General features: G+C 41.0%; 1 protein-coding gene across 1 annotated transcript in view; it reads right to left on the bottom strand.

Moving 5' to 3' along the window:
* LOC128643315 (EH domain-binding protein 1-like) overlaps window positions 1-22,429 on the bottom strand; it is a 60,102-nt gene that overhangs the window by 14,867 nt on the left and 22,806 nt on the right. The window contains exon 2 of the mRNA XM_053696252.1: window positions 19,698-19,876. Coding sequence (XP_053552227.1) covers window positions 19,698-19,876 — 179 coding nt within the window. The remainder of the gene's footprint in view (window positions 1-19,697; window positions 19,877-22,429) is intronic.

Here is a 22,429-nt window from a genome sequence, read left to right as displayed (position 1 = left end):
TACCCTACTCTCATCTATACTGATCACCGTAACCTTCAGTATTTAAAAACCTCCCGAACACTCACCTCCCGTCAAGTTAGATGGAATTTGTTTTTCTCACGTTTTAATTTCCTTATTACCTATCGACCTTCAACAAAAAATCAGAAAGCTGATGCACTTTCTCGCATACCACCTGAGTCCATCTCACAACCATCTCAACAAAGTATAATTCCTTCGGAAAATTTCCTCTGTTTCACATACGACACCAGGCCTATTATTCATACCGAACAACAGAAGGATTCTTTAAAACCACTACAGGAACTACAGTTGAAGTCCGATGGATGTTATTATCATGGCTCCCGTTTATACATTCCTCCCATACTCCGTCTACCTCTGCTGGAATCATTACATGACTCTCCACTCGCTGGTCACCCTGGTATAAAAAAGACCCTGGAATTAGCGAAAAGGAGTTATTGGTGGCCAAATATGACTGCCGATGTATCCCAACATGTCCACTCCTGCAGCATTTGTACCATATCAAAAAGGAATAAACAACCACCATATGGTCTTTTACTGCCTTTACCTACTCCTAAGACACCGTGGTCCGAAATTGCTCTCGATTTTATAGTCGACCTACCTCTTTCCTCAAGGAACAACACCATCATGGTTGTAGTGGATCTTTTCACAAAAATGTGTCATTTTATCCCGTACCATAAACTACCTACTTCAATAGAAACTGTTCAGCTTCTTATTTCTAATGTCATCAAGCTGCATGGCCTGCCAAAGACCGTTTTAAGTGACAGAGGCACTCAATTCTCCAGTAAACTCTGGTCGGAGTTCTGCAAACTCTTCCATATTGACAGGCGGCTTACAACCGCATACCATCCCCAGTCAAATGGACAGACCGAACGCTGTAACCAATGGCTGGAACAATTCCTAAGGTCTTTTTGTTCTTCTGAACAACATCTTTGGGCGGACTTACTACCATACGCTGAATTTTGCTATAACAACACCTTACATGCCACCACTAATCAAACTCCATTCTACTCAAATTACGGATTTCATCCAACATTCCAATTGTATCCTACTCAAGATTCTTCTTCTCCTTCAATCGCTGAGCTTTCCCAAAGCATTTCCTCGAATTTCACTCGTATTGAATCCTCCATTGAAAACGCAAAAAGGCTCTATAAACGGTACTACGACAGACGCAGGACAGCTCCTCCAAAATATGAAGTAGGTGACTTGGTATGGCTTTCTACAAAACATTTACGTATGAACACTCCATGCAGGAAGTTATCCCCACTCTTTGTTGGTCCTTATCCCATAGCTCATATCGTCAATGCCAATGCTGTTCGTCTCACCCTACCTCCTACTATGAAAATCCACCCGACATTTCATGTCTCCCTTCTGAAACCTTACCGGGCAGTGAGGGGTTCCGCCTCATCTTCTTCTCTTCCTCTGGTTTCTGTCGACCCTGATATCGAATATGAGGTTCAATCCATCAAAGATTCCCGCATGATGAATGGGGTTTTACAGTACCTGGTAAGCTGGAAGGGTTACCCACCTGATGAGGATTCTTGGGAACCCTCTGTTAACATCTCCGCACCCAGGTTGGTGTCTCGTTTTCATCAACGGAATCCCGACTCTCCTGGACCCTGAGCTCCGGAGTCGCTCTTTGAAGGGGGGATCCTGTCAGGATATACATCTCTGCCATATACACTATCCTTGGTTGTACTGTCCCTTTAAGGATCACTGCTTCTCATACCTGTCTCCACCCTATTTAAGGCACACCTGTTTCACTCATTCTTTGCTTAGTATTGTTATACACTTCAATTGCCTAGCCAGTTTTGTCTGAACTCTGCTCACTCAAATTTGCTACCAGCAAGTTTTTCTTTGGATTCAAGTTTTCTCACGAACTTTGCTGCTGTTGCTTTTTACTTGCAACCTTCAGTTTCCTCTGAAACTCCTGTGATTTACTAACCTCCACTTCAATTGTTTTCTTACAATTACCTTGGACGCTACTGCTCCTGTCTCAGCACTTCCACGGAGCTCCGCAACTACCGCGGTGACGTCACACGCCAGCTGCTCTCTCTCTCGCTACTCAGCTCTAGCCTGCTCTTCCGACTACGCTGTAAGTGTTACTACTTCTGACTCTCAGCCTTGATATGTGCCAGCACTATAACGCTTACCATTATAATATTCTCAAAATGCATATGTCTTCTTGTCAGTGTTCTTTTGTTTATTAACATTGTTCCAACCTTCGCATATATCTACTCTCATATGTGAAGCTCCAAGTTTACTTACACAAGCCTGCTGACACTTCATATAATTACTGATCGTTCATTCTGACCATTTATCTCCTATAAATTTGGGTATTCTGATTAACATCTTACCGGAGGAACTGTGTTTCATGTTTTCACTGCAGACTAGAGTGTAGCCACTCTTTTCAGCCTGCAATAGGGTTAACATAGCGAATCTCCTCCTTTACATTAATTACAGCCTGCTGATACAGGAAAGCCGCCTTCACACATCCTGTGACTATTGTGGTTTTCAGTATCTTCTTGCTACATACACTCTCTATTGTTGCCACCTTCCATCTCAGCAGTTGTGATTCACCTGACCTGTTCAAAATACTGTGTCTTTATTTTAGATTTCCTAAACGAGTGTGACAACGATAGGTGAACATACATATAACATTGTGATACAGCCTTTTGTCAAAGCTCTTGGCAAAACTGACAACGTAAAGATTGATTCAACTGGATCCTTCCGTTTACAGCCACTCACAGTCCCTGGTGACGCTACACCACTCCCACTGTCTGTTGACGTCACACGCCAAGCAATCATCACAGGTGCTTGCAAGCAGAAGAAAAGTGGAAACAACAAAAACCGGAGGACTTAAGCTAAGTATATGCTGTGTTTTCCAACTGAATTACTATACTTGCTAGAGACTCCCTATACAGCAGCACTAACTGCGGCATATCCATTTGCCTTAAGAGGAGATTCCCTGGTATATACCAAAAAGGAAAAAAGCGCTTTTCTATATACAATATAGTTCACCCCTGTTTGGACTGCAGCCATATATATAACATGTATTTTGCCTACCTACTATATATGTCCTATAAACATTAGATTCTATGTACAATTCGTTATAAACATAAGTTTTCTGGCTAACCCCTGATTGTTTATGATGTTTTTTCTGAGATTTATAGTATAGGGAAAGAATTAGGTCTCAGTGCACTTTAAATGTTTTAGATTTTGCTGTCTTTAGTGGTGACTGAAATTGACAGATAAGATATTGCTATATACTGAAGTGTATTTTGGGAACTTATTATTAATAAATTTTTGAAAGTCTCTTATGTGTGCCGTTTATTTATCCCTTGCTGTTCTAGGGTAATCTTATATACCCTGGTATTTTTTCTATCTTTATTATATATTGTATATTTACTATAAGGGTGGCACCATTTAGAGCAAATTAGCAATATTACCTACTCTCTCACACCCCCTACATTTTTTTGTTATAAAGTTATCATCACCACTGGAAACTAGACCTGAGTGTTATAAAGTTATCACCACCACTGGAAACTAGACCTAAGTGTTATAAAGTTATCACCACCACTGGAAACTAGACCTGAGTGTTATAAAGATATCACCACTGGAGGCTAGACCTAAGTGTTATAAAGTTATCACCATCACTGGAAACTAGACCTAAGTGTTATAAAGTTATCACCACTGGAGGCTAGACCTGAGTGTTATAAAGTTATCACCATCACTGAAAAGTAGACCTGAGTGTTATAAAGTTATCACCATCACTGGAAACGAGACCTAAGTGTTATAAAGTTATCACCACTGGAGGCTAGACCTGAGTGTTATAAAGTTATCACCATCACTGGAAACTAGACCTGAATGTTATAAAGTTATCACCATCACTGGAAAATAGACCTAAGTGTTATAAAGTTATCACCACTGGAGGCTAGACCTACGTGTTATAAAGTTATGTCATGACCCAGCCTGGAATTGAACCTGGGACCTGTTTCTATTTCTGCTGCTGTTCTTTCCCAGCCTGTTGTCTTGCCTCTCTGCCACCAGATGGCTTGATCACAGGCTAAGAATATTGGGTTTTTCGGTTTGCTGCAACTTTGGCTCTCTGGCTTCACCTACTTACCAGCTGAAACAAACCAGATAATCGGTAGCCTGCTATATCTGGGAGGTTTGCTGGCAGTTCTGGGCCTTGACATTGAGTGTTATACTCTGAAAGAACCTCTGGTCCTGTTTCCTGAGTGAAATACAGATTTGTTGGATTTCCTGGTTCCTGATTTCTGCTTCATTTCCTGACTACTCTTCTGGATATTCCCTTGGCACTGTGTTTCGTTTTTGGACTGATTTCCTGGCAATTGATCTTGCCTAATTCTCTATTTCCTAAAGACTGACTCAGGTACTTTTGCTTGCTTGTTACCTGATACTATAGAGTTCCAGTTTGCAGTCTATGCAAGTTTCCTGTTTGTTACTACAGTGTTCCAGTCTACAGCATATGCAAGTATCCTGTATGTTATTACAAAGCGCAGCATTCCTGCCTGTTATTACACAGTTCCAGTCTACAGCATATGCAAGTATCCTGCCTGTTATTACAAACCTTTGCATTCCTGCCTGTTATTACACAGTTCCAGTCTACAGCATATGCAAGTATCCTGCCTGTTATACAAAGCACTGCATTCCTGCCTGTTATTACACAGTTCCAGTCTACAGCATATGCAAGTATCTTGCCTGTTATGCAAAGCACTGCATTCCTGCCTGTTATTATACAGTTCCAGTCTACAGCATATGCAAGTATCCTGCCTGTTATACAAAGCTCTGCATTCCTGCCTGTTATTACACAGTTCCAGTCTACAGCATATGCAAGTATCCTGCCTGTTATACAAAGCACTGCATTCCTGCCTGTTATTACACAGTTCCAGTCTACAGCATATGCAAGTATCCTGCCTGTTATACAAAGCACTGCATTCCTGCCTGTTATTACACAGTTCCAGTCTACAGAATATGCAAGTATCCTGCCTGTTATACAAAGCGCTGCATTCCTGCCTGTTATTACACAGTTCCAGTCTACAGCATATGCAAGTATCCTGCCTGTTATTACAAAGCACTGCATTCCAGCCTGTTATTACACAGTTCCAATCTACAGCATATGCAAGTATCCTGTCTGTTATTACATAGATCTGTATTCCTATCTAATACTACAGCCTATAGACATTGCCCTGCATATCTCTGCATTGCTAATTATCCTATAAATAAAACCATCACCTTTATTTCCTAAAACCTTGTACCTGTTTAATTATGCCAAAAAGGAAAGACACACGCAGACAAAACACAACTTTAACCCCAGAACCTGACACCTCTGCACAACAGCTCCCACCTCCTGAACCTGCTCCCTTGCAGAGTATGACAAGTTATCACCACTGGAGCCTAGACCTGAATGTTATAAAGTTATCACCATCACTGGAAATTAGACCTGAGTGTTATAAAGTTATCATTATCATTGGAAACTAGACCTAAGTGTTATAACGTTATCACCATCACTGGAAACTAGACCTCAGTGTTATAAAGTTATCACCATCACTGGAAACTAGACCTAAGTGTTATAAAGTTATCGCCACTGGAGGCTAGACCTGAGTGTTATAAAGTTATCACCACTGGAGGCTAAACCTAAGTGTTATTAAGTTATCACCATCACTGGAAACTAGACCTGAGTTTTATAAAGTTATCACCATCACTGGAAACTAGACCTAAGTGTTATAAAGTTATCACCATCACTGGAAACTAGACCTAAGTGTTATAAAGTTATCACCATGACTGGAAACTAGACCTAAGTGTTATAAAGTTATCACCACTGGAGGCTAGACCTGAGTGTTAAAGTTATCACCATCGGGGCGGTCCTAGGATCTGTAGTGGCACGCTTGGCGTAGGCGCACATAAGGAGCGCTGAGGCGAGGGACACGCAGGAGAACGCTGTCAGCGGATCCGGCGGAAGAGATCGAGAGACGGGAGACCAGTGCAGAGAGACGGAAGTGGCGTTCGGAATCCACAGCCGACGGCGGACAGTCTCACTCCCTGGCCCCCGCAAGCGGCTAGATCTCTTGCTTGGCAGGATGGGAGGTTGAGGAGAGGCGGCTGAGAGAGAAAACAAGGTAGTGGATATTGGCTTGGCGCACTGATCCCCCCCCGATAGGCAGCAGTAAGTGTTTGTTCCCTCCCAAACTTGCTGATATATTTGTGGGGGAAGGGATTATTTTTGCTCAGCTATTGCCCTCCTCAAGCACTCACATTCTGTGCCGCGAGAGTGGTCACCAATAAGGCGACTTGCTAGGACTTAAGCCATAGATAACATCAATGGCTACTAAAGCCCCAGGAATTTAGGGCTGTGGAATGATAAGGGTTGTCTCCCCCCCCCCCCCCATCAGCTATAAGCTTAAGCTCAGAAGTCAAGAATTTAAAGCAGTAAAATTACTAGCACATTATAGCCCAAAAAGCACACTGGAAGAACAGACACCCGGCCATCACAGAAATCAGCGTGCTGGGTTGCTGTTAAAAGGTCCAGCCTGCTCCCAAAGGCACACAGGAGTGCCGCTATGCTTGTGAGTACCACTCTGAAGACTAATTAAGGATATATGTACTGGTTATGATAGAGTCACACATATGTGGTCTGTATTATGTCTCCCTTTCTCATTTATGTACTGGAGGAACACAGATATACTGCGTCTGAGGTCAGCGTGCTGGACTGCTGTAAAAGGTCTAGCTTGCAACAATTGGCACAAGAGAGTGCCGCTGTCTTTGTGAGTACCCTGTAACTACTTTGTACATATTTTATGACTGCCTTTCTATCGGATTTACACAGGGTTCTGTTTTCTTGTCCCCCTTGTATGTTTACTCACACTTGGAAGAACGCCAACATTTTCCAGGAGATAGTCAGCATGCTGAACTGCTGCTAAAGGTTCAGCCCGCATCTACTAGCACACCTGGGTGCCATTGGAACATGTGAGTACCCTGTATGGCCTTAGTCTAGGTCCATGTGGCGCCCCCTTTCTTTTTTGTCCCAACAGAATCGCTGGAGCAGAGATTGAGGAACACTCAGGTCATGGATAAGGACTCTCCTTAAAATCTCAGAGGAAATATCTAGGGGAAGAAAGAATACCTACTTGCTACTAAGTCTATTGGGACATTTGGGACTGTGCTGGCACGGAATCTAATTAAGTATCACACTTATTTTATGCAAGTTTTGAAGGACTGTCAGATTTTTTGTTCTTGTTTATTCACTGATTCAGAGTAATGCACTGTATAACTATTGTATGCTAGTTAGGAAGATAGTATATTGGGGTAAGTCGAATATTTTTTTACACATTAGAATTTATAGCACAATTACACACACAAATAGCCATCTGCTATTGGAAACAGCGGGACATGTTGGATTGAATTTGTTTGGAACCTAATTAAGTATTATACTTTTTTACTTTGTACGGTATATGCACTGAGGGATTATTATACCTATTGTATTCGTTCGCATATCGGTTTTGAATTATGCACTATATACATCAGTCAGGAGGATAGCACTTGGGGGTAAGTTGGGAAAAGGAGGAAAGGAAGAGAAATTGTTATTTTTTTCTTTTTTTCTAAGCTCTGTTTAAATACTAGAATACATATAGTAACTCTGAAGATAAAAGAGGAGAGGGTAGCAGGAGCACTGCAGCTGCTAAAAGGCTAATAAAAAGGAGGATAGTGATAGAGGGAGACATAAGTACTAGGAAGTCATATAGGGAAGGTAGGAACAGTTGTGCCACGTCTCTTATGGATAAATATATCTCAGTGACCTCTGGCATTAAAGCAGTAAATATGACAGGGAGAAGGCAACAAGAGAAAAAGCAACCCAGACGAAGTACAAAACTAAGCTCAGAAACCTCGCAGGAGGTGGGGCCTGATTTGATAACAAATACTGAGTTGTTGAAACAAATGAGCGCACTTTTTATGCCTAAGTTTGATGCTATACAGAACACTATAGAGTCAATATCGCAGGAAACAAAACAAATATTGGCTAGGGTAGGCCTAGTGGAACAGCGCATCTCAGATCTAGAGGACAGGGATATTGAGAAGGATCAGGAATTAATAGGAATACGGAAGCAGGTTAAATTCTTAACTGATAAAGTGGAGGATCTCGAAAACAGATGGAGGAGAAATAACTTGAGAATAATTGGTATATCTGAAACCCTTCTAGAAAAGGATTTGTTACACTTTGCAGCGGTTCAGCTACCCTCTATACTATGTATATCTGAGGGAGAGCAAGCTTTATCAGTTGAACGGGCACATAGGATCAGGGTCTTCAGGCAGCAGGAGGAAGGTAAGGATAGATCTAGACCTATTATTATTATTAAGTACTTAAACTTTCAGGACAAGGTTAAGATACTAAGAGCCTTCAGGCTTCAAAAGAATGTTATGTATCAAAATAAGAAATTTCTCGCTTGAGACCTCCATCAGGAGAAAACAGTGTGCGCCCCTATGCTCTCGCTTAATACAGGAAGGCAGATCAGTTAGGCAATCTGAATATGGAATTGTTAGATAAAGACGAAGGGGGGGGGGGGAGGGTGAGGGAGGGATGCGTGACAGAGTATGGGTGTATAGGTTACTCTTGTTTTCTCTTTTTTTTTTTTTCCTCTTCCTTCTCCTTTCTCTCGCTTTCTCTCGTTCATGGATTCACCTCCACTGTATAAGCGACAATGACTGGGAAGTATAACATAGGCTCATGGAACGTGGGGGGCTTCACCTCACCGATTAAAAGGAAGATGGTCTTACAATATTTGAATAAACTAAAGGTAGATATAGGTATATTGCAGGAAACACATTTGAATGGTATAGAAAGTCAGAAATTAAGATGGGGATGGGTAGGGGAGGTAGTGTGCGCCCCGGGTAATCGGAGGAAGAAGAGAGTGGCTATTTTGTTCAGGAAGAACATACAATACCAGATTCTCAAAAAGGAAATAGATCCCCATGGCAGGTTCATTATTTTGAAGGTGGAAATTGGGGGAAAAATAATCATACTGTGTAACGTATATATGGTCCAAATGAAAAGAAAGGCCCTTTTGGAACTCGTTGCAAACCAAATTGGCAAGATTAGGACAGAACATTGTAATAGGAGGAGACCTAAATATGGTGGCATCTGAAATTATTGATAGGAAAAGGACGGGGATTAGGGAACAATTGGGAAATAGGGATTCTAGAATTTTTAAAAAACTGTGTTACAACTTGGATTTATTGGATATTTGGAGAAATAACTTCCTGGATACCCAAGAATATACTTGTCTGTCTAAAGCACATAAATCATTCTCGCGGATCGACATGTTTTTAATTAGTAAAAACCTATTCTCTATAGTTCAAAAGATAACAATTACCCCAATTACAATATCGGATCATGCACCAATACTGCTACGTTTAGTAGCAAACGGTAACAGCTCACCTGGGAATAAAAAATTTTTTCCGAAATACTTATACACAAATCTCAGATTTCTAAATTTTTTATGTAGTAAATGGGACGAATATGTTCTCAACAATAAAGATTCAGTTAAGAGTAAGGAAATATTTTGGCAGGCCTTTAAGGCCTTGATTCTTGGTGAAATTTTGGCCTTTCTTGTTAGAAGAAAGAGAATAAATAACAAGTATTGGATGCAACTCACTAATCAAATAGCGAATAAATATCAAAGGTATTTGCAAAACAATAGCAATGAGAACTGGAAGCAATACGTAGATGCCAAAAAACAGAGGGATGCTTGGTGTGTTCTAAAAGAGACACAATCTGAAATTAAAAGGAACAGTAAATTTATGTCTTATGGTAATAAAACTGGGAAATTTTTGGCCAATATGGTTAAGTCTCAAAAAGGATGTAAGCCTATAACAATGATTAAAGTCAAGGACAAAATAGTTAGTCAGCCCTCAGAAATCATTCAGGAGTTTCAACAGTACTTTAAAAAATTGTATGGGGATAGGGAGGTAGACCAAGAGGAAAAACAGAATTTATGCTTACCTGATAAATTACTTTCTCCAACGGTGTGTCCGGTCCACGGCGTCATCCATTACTTGTGGGATATTCTCTTCCCTAACAGGAAATGGCAAAGAGCACAGCAAAAGCTGTCCATATAGCCCCTCCTTGGCCCCCCCAGTCATTCGACCGACGGTTAGGAGAAAAAAAGGAGAAACTATAGGGTGCCGTGGTGACTGTAGTGTATAGAGAAAGACATTTTTCAAACCTGATTAAAAAACCAGGGCGGGCCGTGGACCGGACACACCGTTGGAGAAAGTAATTCAGGTAAGCATAAATTCTGTTTTCTCCAACATTGGTGTGTCCGGTCCACGGCGTCATCCATTACTTGTGGGAACCAATACCAAAGCTTTAGGACACGGATGAAGGGAGGGAGCAAATCAGGTTACCTAAACGGAAGGCACCACGGCTTGCAAGACCTTTCTCCCAAAAGCAGCCTCCGAAGAAGCAAAAGTATCAAATTTGTAAAATTTGGCAAAAGTGTGCAGAGAAGACCAAGTCGCTGCCTTACATATCTGATCAACAGAAGCCTCGTTCTTGAAGGCCCATGTGGAAGCCACAGCTCTAGTGGAGGGAGCTGTGATTCGTTCAGGAGGCTGCCGTCCGGCAGTCTCATAAGCCAATCGGATAATGCTTTTCAGCCAGAAAGACAGAGAGGTAGCCGTAGCTTTTTGTCCTCTCCTCTTACCAGAGTAAACGACAAACAAAGATGAGGTTTGTCTAAAATCCTTAGTTGCTTCTAAATAGAACTTTAAAGCACGAACTACATCTAAATTGTGTAACAAACGTTCCTTCTTTGAAACTGGATTCGGACACAGAGAAGGAACAACTATTTCCTGGTTAATATTCCTGTTAGAAACAACTTTCGGAAGAAAACCAGGCTTAGTACGCAAAACGACCTTATCTGCATGGAACACCAGATAGGGTGGATTACACTGCAAAGCAGATAATTCAGAAACTCTTCTTGCAGAAGAAATAGCAACCAAAAACAGAACTTTCCAAGATAGTAACTTAATATCTATGGAATGTAGAGGTTCAAACGGAACCCCTTGAAGAACTGAAAGAACTAAATTTAGATTCCAAGGAGGAGTCAAAGGTCTGTAAACAGGCTTGATTCTGACCAAAGCCTGTACAAAAGCTTGTATATCTGGCACAGCTGCCAGTCGTTTGTGTAACAAGACAGATAAAGCAGAAATCTGTCCTTTTAGAGAACTCGCTGACAATCCCTTATCCAAACCGTCTTGAAGAAAGGACAGGATTTTAGGAATTTTAATCTTACTCCAGGAGAATCCCTTGGATTCACACCAACAGATATATCTTTTCCATATTTTATTGTAAATCTTTCTAGTCACAGGTTTTCTGGCTTGGACCAGAGTATCTATCACAGAATCTGAAAACCCACGCTTGGATAAAATCAAACGTTCAATTTCCAAGCAGTCAGCTGTAGAGAAACTAGATTTGGATGTTCAAATGGACCTTGTATTAGAAGATCCTGTCTCAAAGGTAGCTTCCATGGTGGAGCCGATGACATATTCACCAGGTCTGCATACCAAGTCCTACGCGGCCACGCAGGAGCTATCAGAATCACTGAGGCCTTCTCCTGTTTGATCCCGGCTACAAGCCTGGGGAGGAGAGGGAACGGTGGAAACGCATAAGCTAGGTTGAACGACCAAGGCGCCACTAATGCATCCACTAGAGTCGCCTTGGGATCCCTGGATCTGGACCCGTAGCAAGGAACCTTGAAGTTCTGACGTGATGCCATCAGATCCATGTCTGGAATGCCCCATAATTGAGTCAACTGGGCAAACACCTCCGGGTGGAGTTCCCACTCCCCCGGATGGAAGTCTGACGACTCAGGTAATCCGCCTCCCAGTTGTCTACTCCTGGGATGTGGATTGCAGATAGGTGGCAGGAGTGATCCTCCGCCCATTTGATGATTTTGGATACCTCTCTCATCGCCAAGGAACTCTTTGTTCCCCCCTGATGATTGATGTAAGCTACAGTCGTCATGTTGTCCGACTGGAATCTTATGAATCCGGCCTTCGCTAGTTGAGGCCAAGCCTGGAGAGCATTGAATATTGCTCTCAGTTCCAGTATGTTTATCGGAAGAAGAGACTCTTCCCGAGACCATAGACCCTGAGCTTTCAGGGAGTCCCAGACCGCGCCCCAGCCTAATAGACTGGCGTCGGTCATGACAATGACCCACTTTGGTCTGCGGAAACTCATTCCCTGAGACAGGTGATCCTGGGACAACCACCAACGGAGTGAGTCTCTGGTTATCTGGTCTACTTGAATCTTTGGGGACAAGTCTGTATAATCCCCATTCCACTGCTTGAGCATGCACAGTTGTAATGGTCTTAGATTAATTCGAGCAAAAGGAACTATATCCATTGCTGCCACCATCAACCCTACGACTTCCATGCACTGAGCTTTGGAAGGCTGTAGAATAGAGAGAAGAACTTGACAAGCGTTTCGAAGCTTTGACTTTCTGACTTCTGTCAAGAAGATCTTCATTTCTAAAGAATCTATTATTGTTCCCAAAAAGGGAACTCTTGTCGACGGATACAGGGAACTCTTTTCTACGTTCACCTTCCACCCGTGAGATCTGAGAAAGGCTAGAACGATGTCTGTATGAGCCTTTGCCTTGGAAAGAGACGACGCTTGAATTAGAATGTCATCCAGGTAAGGTGCCACTGCAATGCCCCTTGGTCTTAGAACCGCTAGAAGGGACCCGAGCAATTTTGTGAAAATTCTGGGAGCAGTGGCTAGTCCGAATGGAAGAGCCACGAACTGATAATGTTTGTCCAGAAAGGTGAACCTTAGGAACTGATGATGATCTTTGTGGATAGGAATATGTAGATACGCATCCTTTAAATCCACGGTAGTCATGTATTGACCCTCCTGGATTGCAGGTAAAATTGTTCGAATGGTTTCCATTTTGAACGATGGTGTATCACTCTCATCTTTAACAGGTCTTCTACACAATGTAAGAATGCCTGTTTCTTTATTTGGTTTGAAGATAAGTGAGAAATGTGGAACCTTCCCCTTGGGGGTAGTTCCTTGAATTCTAGAAGATAACCCTGAGAGACTATAGTGCCCAGGGATCCTGAACATCTCTTGCCCAAGCCTGAGCAAAGAGAGAGAGTCTGCCCCCTACTAGATCCGGTCCCGGATCGGGGGCTACCCCTTCATGCTGTTTTGGTAGCAGCAGCAGGCTTCTTGGCTTGTTTACCCTTGTTCCAGCCTTGCATTGGTTTCCAAGCTGGTTTAGTCTGGGAAGCGTTACCCTCTTGTCTAGAGGCTGAAGTTGCGAAAGGAACGAAAATTTGACTTATTCTTAGCCTTGAAAGGCCTATCTTGTGGGAGGGCATGGCCCTTTCCCCCAGTGATATCTGAAATAATTTCCTTCAATTCTGGCCCAAAAAGGGTCTTACCTTTGAAAGGAATATTAAGCAATTTTGTCTTGGAAGATACATCCGCCGACCAAGACTTTAGCCAGAGCGCTCTACGCGCCACAATTGCAAACCCTGAATTTTTCGCCGCTAATTTCGCTAACTGCAAAGCGGCATCTAAAATAAAGGAATTAGCTAACTTAAGTGCGTGAATTCTGTCCATGACCTCCTCATATGGAGTCTCCCTACTGAGCGACTTTTCCAGTTCCTCGAACCAGAACCACGCCGCTGTAGTGACAGGAATAATGCACGAAATAGGTTGAAGGAGGTATCCTTGCTGTACAAAAATCTTTTTAAGCAAACCCTCCAATTTTTTATCCATAGGATCTTTGAAAGCACAATTGTCCTCAATGGGAATGGTCGTGCGTTTGGCTAGTGTAGAAACCGCCCCCTCGACCTTAGGGACTGTTTGCCATGTGTCCTTCCTGGGGTCAACCATGGGAAACAATTTCTTAAATATAGGAGGAGGGACAAAAGGTATGCCTGGCTTCTCCCACTCCTTATTCACAATGTCCGCCACCCTTTTAGGTATCGGAAAGGCATCAGGGTGCACCGGGACCTCTAGGAACTTGTCCATCTTGCACAATTTTTCTGGGATGACCAGATTGTCTCAATCATCCAGAGTAGATAGCACCTCCTTAAGTAATGCGAGGAGATGCTCTAATTTAAATTTAAATGTCACAACATCAGGTTCTGCCTGCTGAGAAATTCTTCCTGTATCAGAAATTTCTCCATCTGACAAACCATCCCTCACTGCCACTTCAGACTGGTGTGAGGGTATGACAGATAAATTATCATCAGCGCCTACAGCGCTCTACAGTGTTTAAAACAGAGCAATCGCGCTTTCTCTGAAATGCTGGCATTTTGGATAAAATATTAGCTATGGAGTTATCCATTACTGCCGTCAATTGTTGCATAGTAACAAGCATTGGCGCGCTAGAAGTACTAGGGGTCGCCTGCGCGGGCATAACTGGTATAGACACAGAAGGAGAGGATGCAGAACTATCCCTACTTCCTTCATCTGAGGAATCATCCTGGGCAACTTGACTAAATGTGACAGTGCTGTCCTTACTTTGTTTGGACGCTATGGCACAATTATCACATACATTTGAAGGAGCAACCACCTTGGCCTCCATACATACAGAACATGACTTATCTGAAGGTACAGACATGTTAAACAGGCTTAAACTGGTTAATAAATCACAAAAAACGTTTTTAAACAAAACCGTTACTGTCTCTTTAAATGTTAAACAGGGCACACTTTATTACTGAATATGTGAAAAACTATGAAGGAATTATCCAAACTTTACCAAAATTTCACCACAGTGTCTTAATGCATTCAAAGTATTGCACCCCAATTTTGAAGCTGTTAACCCTTAAAATGCGGAAACCGGAGCCGTTTTGCAATTTAACCCCACTACAGTCCCAGCCACAGCCTTTGCTGCGACTTCACTTATCCCAGGGGGGTATACGATACCAATTCCAGCCTTCTAGAAACGTTTTCTGTGGATTCCAGACCCACACACATGCAGCTGCATGTACTGCACTCAAAAGAAACTGCGCAATAATGGCGCGAAAATGAGGCTCTGCCTACTACAGAGAAAGGCCCTTCCTGACTGGGAAGGTGTCTTGACTAGTGCCTGGCGATAAAAACGTCCCCCAAATATTAAAAAGTTTGAAATCCACTTCAAAACCTTAATAATAACTTAGTTCACTCATACATCCAGACCAAACTGGATTTATGAAAGGTAGAACATTAGTTAAAAATCTCAGGAAGTTGGAGGTAGTGATAAGTTATTGTGACATGACAATCAAAGAAGGCCTATTCTCAGCAAAAGATGCAGCAGTAATAACCATAGATACACAGAAGGCCTTTGATTCTCTGATCTGGGACCATATGTTCATAACACTAGAGAAGTTTGGATTCAGAGGTAACTTTGTAAATGTTCTCTCTATGCTGTACACTGCACCCATAGCTGCGTTAGTTGTCAACTCTATAGTGTCAGATAAATTTTTCTTGCAACGGGGTACAAGGCAGGGGTGTCCCATTTCACCCCTGCTCTTTAATTTATCGTTGGAACCACTGGCTATATATTTTCGGGAAAGGTTGGAGGGAATTGATATTGGTGGCTCTAAAATTCAGCAAGCTATATATGCAGATGATCTCCTCATCTTTAAGCAAAATTTGGAAAATAACTTATACCTGATCATTGATATCCTGGATAGATTTCAGTCCTTTACAGGATTTGCAATCAATAAGGATAAATCGGAAATACTGTGGCTAATAAAGGGTAGAAACCCACCTGCAACTCCGTTTAAAGAGGCAAAAGAATACATTACGTATTTAGGAATTAAGTTTGCATCAGACCCGAGGAACTGGTATAAATTAAATTTTCCAACACTTATTAGTTCCCTCGAGAAAAATATAGAGAAGTGGTTGAACCTACCTCTATCTCTGACTGGTAGAGTTCAGCTAATCAAAATGATTTCACTACCCAAATTTTTATATACATTTCAAGCACTGCCACTTTTATTATTGAAAAAAGATAATTAATAAAAATATAAGACGATTTATTTGGAAGGATAGAAGGTCCAGAATAGCATTTAAACGTATGTGTGCAAGGAAGGAGGGGGGGGACTAGCCATTCCGGATATAGAGGCATATAACATAGCGGCTAATATAAAGTATGTTATCGATTGGTTCCAAGGAACAAACAACTTCTCGATGTATGATGTGGAGGAAGGGCTGGTTGCGCCTTTTTCCCTCAAAGCTCTTGCTCACATGCCCACATCCAAGATCCCTAAAGAGCTAAGACAATTAACAATTATAAATCAGCCAATTAGAGCTTGGAGGAAATTTTGTGCAAAAATAGGCTTTGACTATAGGGCCTCCCCTTATTTAACTATAAGGGGGAACCCAGATTTCCTGGCAGGGTACGATTCGTTAAGATTTGGAACTTGGACGGAGGCAGGGATTAGTTACATGATTCAGTTGGTTAATTTAGAGGAAAATAGAGTGAAAACCTTTGATGAATGTAAATGCGAATTTGGGATTCTCAATTCCCAGTTCTTTGCCTACCTGCAAGTTCGTCATTATGCCGAGCAAATTTTGAAAAGAGCAAATCTGGACTGGCAAAATAAAGTCTTAAAAAATATATTACTTTTATTCAGAATAGGGAAACTCTCTATCTCGCCGATTTATACCTCAATGCTAAGTAATCAAGAGCAGAGTAACGTCAGATACCTCACTTTAATCTGGAAAGACCTTTTTGATAGGGAGTCAGAATCAGAGATACTGACAAGCTCTATTAGGAGGGCAGCCAAAGCCATGAGCGGGGAATACTATAGAGAACAACAATTTAAGATCTTGTATAAATTTTATAGTACTCCCAAGCTGAGATCATATTGGTCTAATGAGAGGGAGACCCTAATATGTGTCAGATGCAAATTTTGCTTAGCAAACCTCATTCACTTGTTATGGTCATGCCCAGTAATACAGAGATTTTGGGGTAAAATTTCATTCTGGGCCTCCAAAATCTTTAAGAGTTATATACATCTCAATAGGCAGAATGTGTTTTTCTTAACATCATTAGAGGAAGTGGGGGAGATCTCCCTCCTACTAAATACGGCTATTCTTATAGGTAGGAAAATAATTTTGAAAAACTGGCAGTCTCAGAAAGAACCCAAGTTTTCCGAATTTAAGAATGGGGTAGTTCATCAACTATTCTTAGAACATGCTAAAATACAAATGGAAATGGAGGTTAATATAGAGAGATTTTTTGATAAATGTGGAAAATTCATCAAAACACTTGATAACAAAACTCAGAAATGAATTATATCTCCTTTCAGGGACTCTTTATTTATGCAGGAAGCAAACTTAAGGGGGGACTGGCTATCCGTAATATAGTATTATATATAAGAGGGGGGGAGGGAAGGGAGAGGAAATTTACTTTTTCTCTTTTTTGTGTGTTTTTTTTTTTTTTCTTTTTTCCTCTTCTTCTTGTGTCTTTTGTGGATGGTTGATGGAGAATGAATGATAAGGGAATATGAGAACTAGCTAAGAGTAGATCATAATGCACAGTATAAGATGAAGGAATTTAAAGACAAGATGAAGGGAATTGCTCTCAATGTTCATTATACAACAAAGTGAGTTGGTTTATATAGGAGTTAGTGTTTTCCCCTCTCTTTTTTCTTTTCTTTTCTGTAAATACCTTCTCCTTACATTTGGCCTGGAAGTATTCCTATGTGGGTTTTGTAGGAAATCAAAAAAGTTTTGAGTTTTTTTTTTCTTTTTTTTTTTTTTTTTATGGGATGCGCCCTGCGTGGCAAGACAACATCTGGCCCTGTGTGGCACAGAAAACATTGAATTTCTTTACCTTTAATGTTTATATGTAATGTTATATATTGCTGGCAATAAATAAATATAAAAAAAAAAAAAAAAAAGTTATCACCATCACTGGAAACTAGACCTGAGTGTTATAAAGTTATCCCCATCACTGGAAACTAGACCTGAGTGTTATAAAGTTATCATTATCATTGGAAACTAGACTTATGTGTTATAAAGTTATCAACATCACTGGAAACTAGACCTGAGTGTTATAAAGTTATCATTATCATTGGAAACTAGACCTAAGTGTTATAAAGTTATCAACATCAGTGGAAACTAGACCTGAGTGTTATAAAGTTATCATTATCATTGGAAACTAGACCTAAGTGTTATAAAGTTATCACCATCACTAGAAACTAGACCTAAGTGTTATAAAGTTATCACCATCACTGGAAACTAGACCTAAGTGTTATAAAGTTATCACCATCACTGGAAACTAGACCTAAGTGTTATAAAGTTATCACCATCACTGGAAACTAGACCTGAGTTTTATAAAGTTATTACCATCACTGGAAACTAGACTTAAGTGTTATAAAGTTATCAACATCACTGGAAACTAGACCTAAGTTTTATAAAGTTATCATTATCATTGGAAACTAGACCTAAGTGTTATAAAGTTATCACCACTGGAAACTAGACCTGAGTGTTATAAAGTTATCATCACCACTGGAAAATAGACCTGAGTGTTATAAAGTTATCATCACCACTGGAAACTAGACCTAAGTGTTATAAAGTTATCACCACTGGAAACTAGACCTGAGTGTTATAAAGTTATCACCACTGGAAACTAGACCTGAGTGTTATAAAGTTATCACCACTGGAAACTAGACCTGAGTGTTATAAAGTTATCACCACTGGAAACTAGACCTGAGTGTTATAAAGTTATCACCACTGGAAACTAGACCTGAGTGTTATAAAGTTATCATCACCACTGGAAACTAGACCTGAGTTTTATAAAGTTATCACCATCACTGGAAACTAGACCTGAGTTTTATAAAGTTATCACCATCACTGGAAACTACACCTGAGTGTTATAAAGTTATCACCATCACTGGAAATGAGACGTAAGTGTTATAAAGTTATCACCATCACTGGAAACGAGACCTAAGTGTTATAAAGTTATCACCATCACTGGAAATTAGACCTAAGTGTTATAAAGTTATCACCATCACTGGAAACTAGACCTAAGTGTTATAAAGTTATCACCACTGGAGGCTAGACCTAAGTGTTACAAAGTTATCGCCACTGGAGGCTAGACCTGAGTGTTACAAAGTTATCGCCACTGGAAACTAGACCTGAGTGTTATAAAGTTATCACCATCACTGGAAACTAGACCTAAGTGTTATAAAGTTATCACCATCACTGGAAACTAGACCTGAGTGTTATAAAGTTATCACCATCACTGGAAACTAGACCTGAGTGTTATAAAGTTATCACCATCACTGGAAACTAGACCTGAGTGTTATAAAGTTATCACCATCACTGGAAACTAGACCTGAGTGTTATAAAGTTATCACCATCACTGGAAACTAGACCTGAGTGTTATAAAGGTTTGCTTTAGGTTTGAAATAATTTCCAGGGCAAGGAAATGCAATGTGACATCTCAAGCAATTATCATTAGACTATATAGCATCACAGAACTTGAATATCGATTGTGTCTAAAGCTCAACACAGTAATGGCACTTTCATTTACAGCTTAATCGTTATTGTATTACATTCACAACTAAAACTCTACACTGAACATTGTAAGTCCTCTGAATTATGATCTTTTAACCAAAGTAAAAGAGACTCAAGTTAATTGACTCACGTAGCTTTGCCCTCTCGCAACAGAGTGCAAGTGATGCTGAGAGTCAGCATGGCTGACACCACCTTGACAGATCGAGGAGTGAACGTTAGCTTTATTTCTCGTGGCGCAGGGGACACAGCTGCATATTTGCGCAGGTCAATAGGGGCAACAGCCAGTAGCTTTTTATGTCCACGTGACTCCTGTAGAGCAGGAAAAAAAAGAAAATTAATCAAAAGTTAAGTAAGTCACCGATCAGAATATAAGAGAATAGACCGATAGCTAAATGTTATTATAAGGGTGTTATTTGGTAACAAACATATTATACATAGGTAATTATCTGTACATTATTACAGTGAAAACAAGACACATTTTCTATATTTGGATACTGGCTGTTACTTTTTTTTGTTTCTTTTATTTGAGGAACAGCTCGGTGCATCATTGGTCATATACGATAACCAATATGTCTGACTAAGACAGTTAATAAACAATACAAACACACAATTTCCAAAGGTAGAGAGCGCTTAGCTCCAATGTCCAATATGTAACAGTCTTACTTGTATGTAAAATGATAGTATATCACAGCAATTGATCTCTTCAATAAAGTGCTCAGTGCGGGTGTAGTAGACACAGGGTTTCTTACTACAGCTTTCTTAACAATCAGGCCATTTGTCCGACGGCCAAGTTCCAAAACTACTCCTCCAGTCTGAAAGCGCAACAGAGAAACACCCCACAATAGTGTAATAAGTCAATAGATCGCTTGTCACGATCAGGATGAAAAAGGCAACAATTACAGTGTGTCCTGTGTGTGTATATATATATATATATATATAAAACAAAGCTGATGAGCCCAGCACACTATAAAGTTCCAACCACCGTGGTGCTCTTCAAATCAAATAACAGTCATGCAGGTTTCAGGAAAAGCACTCCTCCGGATTTTAACAAACATAAACATTTATTGGTATAAACGTTTTCGGGATTTATGTTGTATCTGAGGACGGGGGCAACCTCGAAAACGTTTATACCAATAAATGTTTATGTTTGTTAAAATCCGGAGGAGTGCTTTTCCTGAAACCTGCATGTCTATATATACTGTATATATACATAATATATATATTTATATATATATATATATATATATATTCACTATCGTGTCACATCGAAGTTTGGCTCCTCCTTGAGTTTCCTCCTAGTGTTTTTCTTTAAGGTGGACATATATCCTGGCTACACACAGGACACGCTGCAATTGTTACCTTTTTCCTCTTGACCGTGACAACAAGCGATGAGCGTTCTAACAGCGCATGCGCGCATTTGTTTGAGCAGCAAATTCCGACACTACAGCTTCCAAGTCAGAATCTGCTCCCTCTGACTGCGCATGATACTGAATGACATAATCACATTCCACACATTCCTATTTAACATATGTGGAGTGCAATTACGTCATACAGAGCATGCGCAGTAAGAAGGAGCAGATTCTAATAGAACACCGGTGTTCTAAAATAAGTTGTCTACCGCATAGGAATGTGTATACCACGTCACTTCCAGTGACGTGAATCAGCTGCTGGAGGCTTGTGGCGCTCACTGCGCATGCTCTAGAGGCCCAACCTCATTAAAACAGCTGATTTAAACTACGCAACGGGTAGCAATGAAGAGCGCAGCTGCATGACGCGCCAGTGTAGGCGGAGGAGATGGCAGCAGTTACCCATCGGTATAGGCTGACTGACAGCAAACTGGGAGTGACAGCAACAAGCAGCTGTTTAAGGCAACTTATTTTAGAACAACGGTGATAACATGGGGCATATCCAGCTGTGTGGCACTTGCCTGATGCGATGCAGCCAAACACCCCACACTCTTCACGGATACCCAGCTCCTCAAACTCCAGTGCACACAAGTGGGACTCCAATCTGAATGAGCCCTCACTTCCTGAGCGAGTAGTAAGGTGAATGGCAGGGTGCAAACATCACCCCGGGGCCGCTGTGTATGGGAGGAGGGGGAGACAGAAAAAGAGGACTCTTGGGACAAAACTGGGACCGAGAGTAAAAACAAACAGAATATATAGATAAGTGTAATTTATTAGAGCAGGCTTGTTGTAATATAAAAGGTAAGTTTGTTGATGCAGGGACTTTTACGTAACAGAAGATGTAAAAGGACCTAAAATGTAGCGAACATGCTTCTCCTGATTTAGGTCTGCTCATGAAACAGTATACATCTGGATTATGGAAGTTTCTTACAGACGTAACTATTGGAAACAGCTGTTTGTAGGAGGTTGGGCCTCTTGCGCATGCGCACCCCTCCAGCAGCTAATTACACGTCACCGGAAGTGACGTGATGGACACATTCCCATGGTAGACAACTTATTTTAGAACACCGGCTCGGAACATCAAACAGCTGAGAGACTGTTGTGGAGTGGACTCCTTTCTGCGGTTCCTATTTTGGATACTATGAGCTTGTATTTTTCTGTTTATGAGTAGATTAGTGTATGTAATAAACCTCATTTTTGCTTGACATATTCACTTATTGTGGGGTGTTTCTCTCTTGCGCTTTCAGACTGGAGTAGTAGTTAATAAATAATGTATCTAATAAAAAAATGGTCAGTTATTTTGTGTGGCTTTAGGGCTTCAGGGTGTGGAAGTGTTTTTAATTTTTGACCACACCCCATATACAGTGTCGCTCTCTTAGTAACCCCAATTTTAGATCACCATATGGAGAGTCCAGCACGATTATCCAACAGTGGGTGAATTCTATTTGTTGTAAAG

The sequence above is a fragment of the Bombina bombina genome, unplaced genomic scaffold (genome assembly GCF_027579735.1).
Source record: "Bombina bombina isolate aBomBom1 unplaced genomic scaffold, aBomBom1.pri scaffold_982, whole genome shotgun sequence".
NCBI lineage: Eukaryota > Metazoa > Chordata > Amphibia > Anura > Bombinatoridae > Bombina > Bombina bombina.
The sequence above is the reverse complement of the archived record's forward strand: the minus strand, read 5'-3'. Positions and strand labels throughout refer to the sequence as shown.